Consider the following 10,685-nt stretch of genomic DNA (forward strand, 5'->3'; position numbering starts at 1 on the left):
AACAAATTCTTAAATAGAATGTATTTATTCATTTAATAAAGAGCATCTTGTGTAATGTATGTTAAAAATGTTTCTATTCATTTTGAACCAACTGTTAATATTCTTAAAATAATCGCTATTTTGAGTTGAAACTAATGAATAAGTGACGGTTTATCTGTTTTTGCTGCCATGAACATTTTATTGTAAACAGTGAGGAGCTTATGTAAATAAACACAGAAATAGAAATCCCAGATTAGATTGTTGACTGACAAAAACACAACAAATATTTCCCCACCAACACAGCACAGAAATAGAGACAAACATGCAAATCGATCAACGGATTCCAGAAATTGTTGTTTTTATACATTATTTATTCAGCAATTATATGAGGGAAAAAATCATGACAATATCTATGTTCAGAATTAAGAAAGGATCCCGAAATATAATAACACGAAAAATGTGTTCGTGGAAATTCCCTGTGTTTCATCTCTGTCTCTGGCTTTCTCCTTCTGGTTCTGAGTCTTGTCTCTTCACGATAGTTCATCGTCTTCACTCCACAACCTCAATTCAATGTTGCCCAATGTATTCTCTCAGCCAGAGTTGTAAGGAATGCAATGCAATGAATTGGAATCCGTGAGGGAGATTTACTCTAAAGGATCTCTTGAACATTCTATGATCTTGGGATATTTTATACATTTTCCTCTGTATCTAACCTGTGTTGTACCTCGTAAACAGGATTCGATGTGGCAGTACAAAAGAAATTTTCCTTGTATTTATGCCTGCCCTTGGACTGTTTGACTGGACGGTGTAGAGGAATATTTACTCTGCATCTAAACTCACGTACCTGCCCTTTGAATGTTTGATATTACTTGCAAAGGGAGATTTAATCCGTATCTAATCTCTGCTGTACCTGACCTGGGTGTATTTTATGGGACTGTGTAGAGGGATCTTCCCCCTCTACCGAACACCAATTCAAACTTGCCTCCCGAATCTCTGAAGGAAAAATGCAGAAGTGGTTTTACCTCGAAGAGAGTCCCTTGTCTGTATGCCTTCATTGTATTCGAGCAGACATTGTAGAGGGGGTTTCACTCTGTTTCTAGACAGTCTACCTTTTCCAGGAATGTTTGATTTTGATAGTGAGAGGGAGGGTCACTTTGTATCTCAATCATGCTGTTCCTGCCTTGGGAGTGTTAAATTTGGCAATGCAGGGGGAACTTTACAGATAACCCCATGTTGCTCCTGTCCTGTGAATTTTTGATGGAGCAGTAGGCCGTCTCTCCAGATTTCATGGGGATTGAACCAGTCTCTTTATTAGACAGTAAATTTACCCTGTGTCAGCTTCTATTATATAAGGTCATGCCTCGGTTTATGTTGCAGTGGACCCTATCTCTGCACATAATAAACGAGGTGCTTTCTCTGATTCTACTAAATTAGACCTTGACCCTGTTTATATTATACATCAACATGTTTCAGCTTATATCAAACTAGACGCTGTATCGTTTTTTATTAATTTAGACCTGTCTCTGTTTGTATTAAACTATTTGGAGCCTTATTTCTGCATTTGACCCTATCCACGTTTATATTGCATTGGACATGGTCTCAGTTTTTATTGCACTGGACAATGTCAGTAATGAGGAAAGTGTTTCGGGGGACACAATTCTCTGCATCCTCCTGAACATGGAACGCTATGAGGTCTTTGGCACTGGAAAAGAAGCAGTGTTATCTGAAATCTACTTCTGCTGACTGCATTGAAAATGGATACTAAGACCTGTATAGCATGCACTGTCAACACAGAACAAAGAACAAGAAAAGATACTGCAGAGGAGCAGGCCCTTCAGCACTGGAAGCCCGCACCGACCAAATACTGTCGATCCACTACTGCCTGTTTCAGAATCCTGCCAGAGATCACTGTTTTTCATCCAACATAATATCTCTTCTTCTCGTAGAACCGTGGAGGAATGCAGACATCATTCAAATAGAGGCAAAGTTAAGTGCAGGCATAACACTGACACAGTCTAGTGAAATATGTACAGGGTCAGGATCAAATATTACTTAACCAGCGAGTGTGGCTCGTGCAATATAAACTGATTTCTAGTCTAGCAGTGTATTAACAGAGACAGACTCTAATTTAACATAAACGGGGTCCTGATCCAGCAAAATAGAAATGGGTTTGTTCCGAGTGCCATGTAGGGATGGTCAAAGGCCAAATGCTGATCTTTTCAGTGACATCCATATCCCATGAAACAAACATTACAAATATATATGACAATGTCGAGGAAAATAAAACTGAGACACTGTCTCGTGCAGTTTTACTGGACATAGGAGTTCGGCATATAAACTGAGACAGAGCCCGGTAATTAATGATACTGGACCTAAATTTCTTTAGACTGAGACGGAGTCAAGTGCATTAATAATAATTACTAATAGATACAGGGCAGTGACAGATGTAAACTGAGACCAATGTATTAGTAATGATTACTGATACAGTATCTAGATTGATGTAAACTGAGACAGAGTCCAGTTTATTTGTAATAATTACTGGTACAGGCCTAGACTGATACACACTGAGATACGGACAATGCAGCAATTAGGAGATATTGCAACATGCAATTATAGCTGAGACGTGACATAGTCTTAAATAAATAAATACATGGACTGGTGCAGCATTAACGTAAACAGGATCGAGTTTATCAAAATCTAATGAACTATTAGCATAATAACTGTGACAGAACCATGTGTCATGCATGAAACAGTTGCTCCAGTTTAGTATGCAGTGGCAAATGTTCTGAGGCAGTAAGAATCGAGACACGGCCTCTTATCAGATCAGCAGAAGCATGGTTCAGTACAGCCATAACTTAGAAATTATAATATAAACAGGGCCTGTGTCTCATATACGAACACCTGATATTGAGCCAAGCGCAGGAAATAGCTTAGACATGACCTCCTGGAATATGATCCACGTAAGAAGTCTCACAACACCAGGTTAAAGTCCAACACGTTTATTTGGTAGCAAATACCATAAGCTTTCGGAGCACTGCTCCTTCGTCAGATGGAGTGGAAATGTGCTCTCAAACAGTGCACAGACACAGAAATCAAGTTACAGAATACTAATTAGAATTTGGCTATCAGTTTCTGCTCAGCGACTCTGCGCTGTCGTGTGTCGTGAAGGCCGCCTTGGAGAACGCTTACCTGAAGATCCAAGGCTGAATGCCCGTGACTGCTGAAGTGCTCCCCCACAGGAAGAAACTGATAGCCAAATTCTGCTCACATGAGGACGGCCTAAACCGGGACGTTGGATTTATGTCACACTATCAGTAACCCCCAGAGCTTGCCTCCTGGGCTTGCAGAATCTCACTAGCTGTTCTGTCTGGAGACAATACACATCTCTTTAACCTGTGCTTAATGCTCCCTCCACCACATTGCCTGTACCTTTAAGACCTGGGTGGCTTTAGGGATTCGCATTCTAATTAGTATTCTGTAACTTGATTTCTGTCTCTGTGCACTGTTTGAGAGCAAATTTCCCCTCCATCTGACGAAGGAGCAGTGCTCCGAAAGCTTATGGTATTTTCTACCAAATAAACCTGTTGGACTTTAACCTGGTGTTGTGAGACTTCTTACTGTGTTCACCCCAGTCCAACGCCGGCATCTCCACATATGATCCAGGCACAGCCTACTGTAATACAGACAGAGGCAGAGGCTAGCTGAATATAGGCAGAGATATGGTATGTTTAAAATTGTTGTGATTTTGATGTCACTGGCAAAGTCAGCTTTTGTTGCCAAACCATGAATTCCTTTGAGAATGTGGTGGCAAGCTTTGGGAAGCTGGTGGGTGGGGTGTTCTTCGAGTCAGCTACTTTCTCCAGAATGACATTGAGCTTTTGAGTGGCACAAGTCAGGCAAGTAGAGAATATTCAATCATCTGTGTCGGCACAGACTTGGTGGGCCGAAGGGCCTGTTCCCGTGCTTTACTGTTCTGTGATATTTGTTCACACTCCAGCCTTTTGCCTTGTCGATGATGGATAGGAGTTGGGAATTCAGGAGGTGCGTTGTTCACAGCAGAACTCCGAGCGTCTGACCTGCTCCTGTGGCCACATGATTTAAACGTCTGTCTCCGTTCAGATTTTCACGAATTATAATTCATAGGATGTTGATAGTGGGCGAATTCAGCGATGGGTAATGCCATTTAATGTCATGGGGGTTGGTTTGGAATCTCCCTCATTGGAGACTGTCATTGCCTGCCACTTGTGGTGCATTAATGTTCCTTGTCATTCGTTAGCCAAACACTAAATGTTTTCGAAGTCTTACTGCATATGGACACAGACTGTTTCAGTATCTGAGGAGCCGCGACTGGTGCTGAACTATGTGCAATCATCAGTGAAAATCCCACTTCTGAAATTTGATGAAGGCTGAAGCTTGGGGCTAGGTCACCAACCTGAAGAATTCCTGCAGCAATGCGTGTGACTGGCATGATTGGCCATCAACAATCATCTTCCTTTGTGCTCAGTATGACTCAGGCAGTGGACTCTGTTCCCCCTGATTCCCATTGACTGCAGTTTCGCTCGGGCTCCTTGATGCCACAAACGGTCAGACGCTGCGTCCATGACAAGGGCAGGCACTCTCTATTCATCTTTTTAATTTATTTTTTAAAATCCATATTTGGGCTCTTTCCAAATCATTTCTGGAATCGAGTGCTCCTTGCGGGTCCCAAATTGAGCATCTTGGTTTGTGTGTGTGTTGTGTGAAATACATCGTGTTTGATACAAATTAATTCCACAATGATCACGTGCATCCTTCCATTTACACTGCATGACGGACACACAATAAACACATCCAATTCAGATTGGCTTCCTTTACATATGTCACCTTTTCTGATGATTGAGGAGGCCAATTTTTGAAAAGTTAGTTCGGCCACAAGTGCTGCCCATAAAGCTACCATTCGTCATTGTGTGTTATTGTTTTTGTATCATGAATGGATATTAGGAGCTTTGGTGTAGAACCAGTTATCACCAAAATCCTGTATTCCTTGCCCTGCTGACGGTGGTGAATGTCTTAGCGAGATTGACCGAAGTACGTTAAAGATATGGACATATATGGAACATGGAGAAGTTGTTGGCTGGAGTAAATCTTCCAATACAATCACTAAACTGCACATCAGATATACCCGGTCTGCAAGCAGATGATGTATTTCAAGTGTGACCCCAGCAAAGATCTTTCCCGTGATGTTATGACTGAGATATGCCTATAGTTGTAACAGTCTCTTCCATCGGTTTAGTTTGCAAAAATGTGTGATAAATTTGAATCATGCATGTCTTATGGAATTGTGGGTGCCATGGTTGCACAGTGGTTAGCTCTGTTGCCTCACAGTGCCAGGGCCACTGGTTTGGTTCCCGGCGTGGGTCAGTGTCTGTGCGGAGTCTGTACATTCTCCCCGTTTATGCGTGGATTTCTTCTGGGTGGTCCAGTTTCTTGCACAAGTCCGAACAGGCATGCTGGTAATGTGCACTGGCCAGGCTAAATTCTCCCTCAGTGTACCCGAACAGACGCTACAGTGTGGCGACTCGGGGATTTTCACAGTGACTTCAAAGCACTGTTAATGTAAGCCTACTTGTGACATTAATAAATGAACTACAAACCTTAAATCTTCCAGCAAATAAGGAGAATGTCATAAATGTTCAGAAAGATAGTAATTATTTTCACTAATGACCGTCCATTCACAATTTAATAAATGCATTCACCAATTCTCATTCATTCGCAAAGGTTAGTCTATTTAAAATTACTTTATGGAAGGTGGGTGACTGTCTAAGCTATAATTTATTTCACATTGCTAAGTGCATTCGGTAAGCTGGTGGTTAGCCGCCTTCTTGAACCGCTGCACAACCTGCAGTGTAGGTACACCCACAGTGCTGTTAGGAAGGGTTCTCCTGCATTCCGACCCAGCGACAGTAAAGGAGCGGTAATATATGTCCAAGTCAGGTTTATAAGCGTCTTGGAGGGGAATATCCAGGCGGGGTAGTTCAAATTCATCAATTAACATCAATTAATACAGATAAACAATTATTTCACCAATTATATTCAGCACTTTAATAAATGCAAAACATGGCGGATTCTGGAAACTGAAACAAAAACAATAAATTCTGAAAATCTCAACAGGTCTGACAGCATCTGTGATGAGAGAATAGAGTCAAAGTTTCGAATCAGGATGACCCTTTTTTTATTTGGAGAAAATTGAAGAGGGCGATGGCATTGGGAAATGATGAGGGTGGAAAGGGATTAGGAAGTTTCTTTAGGATATAGTTAGTGATTGAGACGTTGATTAGGTTAGTTAGCATGGTTAAGTTGATTATGATATTTGGGATCGGTATGTACGTTGATGCAGCTTGTGTGTGGCTCGAAATAGTGCATATAATTAAACAGTGCCTATTTGAACTATTCACATCTCACAAGAAAGTTATGCAGCTTGTCTGACACCTTGTTGGATACAATGATAATCTCCCCAACGCATTAGGAATACTCTGCCGAAGCGTCATCCAGACTCGAAACGTTGGGTCTATTCTGTCTCCACAGATGCTGTCAGATCTGCTGAGATTTTCCAGCATTTTCTGTTTGTTCTCAGTATTTCATTCTGTACAACTTTGCTTTGAATAATTTATTGATATTAACATTTCTTGACATTGTATTGGCCTTTTTGTCACCAAGGATAAAAATCTGTCCCAGAATGCAGTGGGAAATTCAATGAATTCAGACTGAGGATCATGAGTCGCTACCCAGCAGTCTCTGCGCTTTAAACTCCTGATACATAACTGGTGTGATGATTTCCAAAGTAATGATATGAATTAAACTACCTTGCACCTAATATGATTTTACTGAATTTTTAAATTGCGATTCATTATTACATTGTTTTGGGAAATAATGTAACACTTGTAGTTGTCCAGTGAGTTTCACAATATGTCTGTTGCCACATTATTTATTTTACAGCTTGTTACCTTCACTAATTTGGGTGAGGGCATGTTGAGTGATTTGCTGCACATGTTTCAAATATTACAATCCTCCCTCCTCAGCCAAATCATGTCCCCTCTTTCGATCTTGGATATGAATATTCAGCATCAGCAGAGAAATGAACCATCCGTGCCGCAGCAAAATCCCCTCTTCTTTTCGTGAGGATCAGTTTGCTAACTCCCGAGAAAATCGGGTTTGATTTCACCCAGACCCTCTGGAAGCATTGAAGTTATTAGGCTGACAGAAATGGAATCAAGGAACGGTTTCAATTTATGAACCAGTCAAGTACAAATCTGGGAATGTGGAACAGCATCTTTCAGTACCATTTAACAATGCATCCATCAATCCGTTCACTGATTCCTCAATCAAAATATTCAGCCATCCAACTGATAGTCATTTCATTCATGCCACGGTCATTCATTCCGTTATCAACACAGTCATTCATTTATTGTTTGCGCAGATGGTGACGTAATATTAATTGAAGTGGCCCAGTGATCCAGAGACCCAGGACAATGATGTGGGGACAGGGATTTAAATAGGAGCATTGCAGCTGGTGGAATTTGAATTCAATAAATAAGGAACAGATACGAATGGCGACCATCGGACCCTCTCTGATTCCCCAATGAGTGAAATCTGCCATCGCTACCTGGTCTCACAAGGATGTGACTCCAGATGGACAGCAAAATAGCTGACTCCTTCATATGTTCAGAAGTGGCCTAGAAAACCAGTCAGTTCAAGGGAATTTGGGACAGACAAAAAGTGCCGGTCTTTGCATCCAAACATCCCATGGAAAGATAAAGGGAAAGAAAATACAAACATACATGTTCATGTATCGTCTCTCTGAGACATTTCTCAGTTTGCCTGTAATTCTTTCTATCCATCTATCACAATATCCTGATGTGTTGGAAAAATCATCATTGTTGCTAACAGGGTGCCAGAGAAGCTGCATGGAATTCCTTTCATTAGAGATGGGCAAAATTCATCTAGATTTACAACTTTAAAAAAGTAAAGTGCCTCCAGTACTGTTGCTGGGTAGATTTATTTATAAACAGGCCTGATTGACAACGTGAAGGGTTTGAAGTTGGCTTGCAGCCAAGCGGTCAGTACTGAGGAAACAGATCATTGTTCTGCTGCACAACACCCCCAGATGCTTCCTGTCAATAACTTTGAGCATTTGGCAGAAGGCTGGATTGCTGCCAAATACTGTGTGGGACAGATTAGCGTGAACCTAAACGGACAAAATGGGATTCAGCCATTTAAACAATAAATGTTTCATTCGCACAAGAAAGACACATTTTAAATCGTAATCATTCTAATCAAATATTTTCATTCAATGTCCTGTTCATTATGTGAGTAAATAGTATCGCAAAACAATAAAGTTACCAGATGCTTTTTCATTTGTATAACTTCCAAGTAAATGCCATTCCAATAATTAAAGTCAGTTTATTAACCACTTCATGAAATGCGAGAGAGAGATGTTGATGGTCCCAATTCCCCAGTCAATTGAATTCAGTGCAATGGCATAAAATGCATCGAAATCATATTAAGGGAACATCATAAAACTGACATGAACAGCGGGAATTCCTGGAATATTCTGAACGTTCTGTATCGCATTTAAACAGCAGCGTCTCTTGTACCTGATTAACACCCTATTCTATTGTACAGTATAATCTGATTCCTGTTATTGAAGAGTTCCAATCATAGCTGCCAATAAGTGGAGAAATGATCAGTTCATAACCTGATTCAATGGAAGATAAAACATTTATTCTTGTGATATTGTGCAATGTGCCGCAAAGCCCTGATATCTTGTGTTCGCAATACCAGCGAATGTTAGAGCCGGTGGCCGATAGAGTGACCTGCAATGATCTGGATGCTGAAGGAGAACTTTATTGATCTCCGTGTCCGTTCCATTCATTAACTTCTCTGTCAAAAGTCGAGGTTAATTTTATGTTTCTCTGTCAACTCACTATTTAATTATCAGGAGGGCGGGATTCTTATTATTTTCAAAGGGCTGTCTTCGAGATTGGGGTCGTTTGACAAATATAAGGAGAAACATTGTATTGTGTGAGAGTTTCTTCTCATCTCCAAACCCAAACTGTACAGTGATAGGCATCCACACTGTAAATGCAATCACTTTGTTCATACCCCCTCATTTAGTTACAGAAATCGGTAAAACTTCTTCTGATAAATGATGCTTTATTATTGTGATGTGACAGAGACCCGGAATTGTTGCAACACAGACTGACGGTCTCTTTATTTTCCACAAATGTTATTTCATCATTTTCAGATTTGTGTTCTTCTTGGGGGCGTGGTAATAAAATCACCATATTTACAATGGAATTAGTTATTTTAAATAAAGAAATGATGAACTGCAATATCACCATCAGAAATAATGGAGACAATACAATGGACATATTCAGCCAAACAAATATCCCGATACAGATAAAATGTCCATTTTAATATTAACCTATTGTAAATCTGGAAGTCCATTCTGTTGGGTGTGGAAGGTGGGACCTGGATCCAGTCGCCGCCTCCAGAAGGGAATCAACAGGCGGCGCCTGGAAAGCCGCCCCCTGCTGCCGGGTATTTAAATGACGCTCACCGGGACCGGAATCCAACAGTCCGGGAGCTGGTTTGTTCACTGAGTTCCTGACACAACCATTTCCCCCAATTTACCAGAAGGATGAGGTCGGCGATTACTCTCAGTTTGTTGCTGACTTTCTTATCCGGTGAGTAGTTATTTTTCATTGTCCAAGTCTCCCACAGTTACTGTCTCAGTTTTAGTCGATCTCTGTAATATTCCAGAGTCAAAAATCATTACACCAGGATTAATCCTCGGGTTTTTTGATCTATTTTTACAGGTGTCCAGACGCAGGTTTTGTTGACTCAGCCAGAGGCAGAGACCGGGCGTCCCGGAGGCTCCCTGACACTGACCTGTAAAACCAGCGGCTTCGCTCTTAGCAGCGCTTACATGTACTGGATCCGACAGGTTCCCGGGCAGGGGTTGGAGTGGCTGGTTTACTACTATAGTTCATCTGACAACAGCTACGCCCCAGCAATTAAGGATCGATTTACTGCGTCCAAAGACACTTCAAGCAACATCTTCTCTTTGGAAGTGACGAGGCTGAAGACCGAAGACACCGCCATCTATTACTGTGCAAGAGACCACAGCGAGAGGAACTAGGGATGGACCCGAACAAGAACAGCTCGAGAGGGAATTCAGCAACTTCCATCATAACCTGAAGGTCAGTGCTTGTTTTAAATATAACACTAACGACAGTGATCAGAACGAAAACACAAACCGCTTCTGACAAACCCAACTTAGTGAAAATTAAACATTAAACCAAGAAAACACACAGACATAACGGGCTGAGCTTTTCACTCTGTTTATATTTACTGTTAACAGTTTCAGCAATTACACACCTGGATATAATGCTCGTTTTAGTATTTCTGACACTTGGAGGAGATGTTTTTAGATTGTGTTTTGTAAACTGTTGCATGAAGTGTAAATTACATCACAAATAATGGTCTATTTGAAGTGAATATTGAGCGGCAGTACTGAACAGAAAGTAAGTGCAGTTTTTGTGCGAGTGTGTGTCACTGTGATACTACAGGGGGGTCACAGTGCTGAGCACAGCGACATCCTCATACAAAAACCTCATGGAAAGAGATTGTTCAAATTGGTAATCAGTACCACAGCAGGAGTTTCA

General features: G+C 41.1%; 1 gene segment (V, D, J or C); it reads left to right on the plus strand.

Annotated features, from left to right (window-relative positions):
- The first annotated feature begins 9,589 nt into the window (after positions 1–9,589).
- LOC144484899 (Ig heavy chain V region-like) lies at positions 9,590–10,174 on the plus strand. The segment is given in 2 exon segments: positions 9,590–9,704; positions 9,837–10,174. Coding segments are annotated over 2 exon segments (369 nt in total).
- Positions 10,175–10,685: the final 511 nt, after the last annotated feature.

This window comes from Mustelus asterias, unplaced genomic scaffold, assembly GCF_964213995.1.
Source record: "Mustelus asterias unplaced genomic scaffold, sMusAst1.hap1.1 HAP1_SCAFFOLD_130, whole genome shotgun sequence".
NCBI lineage: Eukaryota > Metazoa > Chordata > Chondrichthyes > Carcharhiniformes > Triakidae > Mustelus > Mustelus asterias.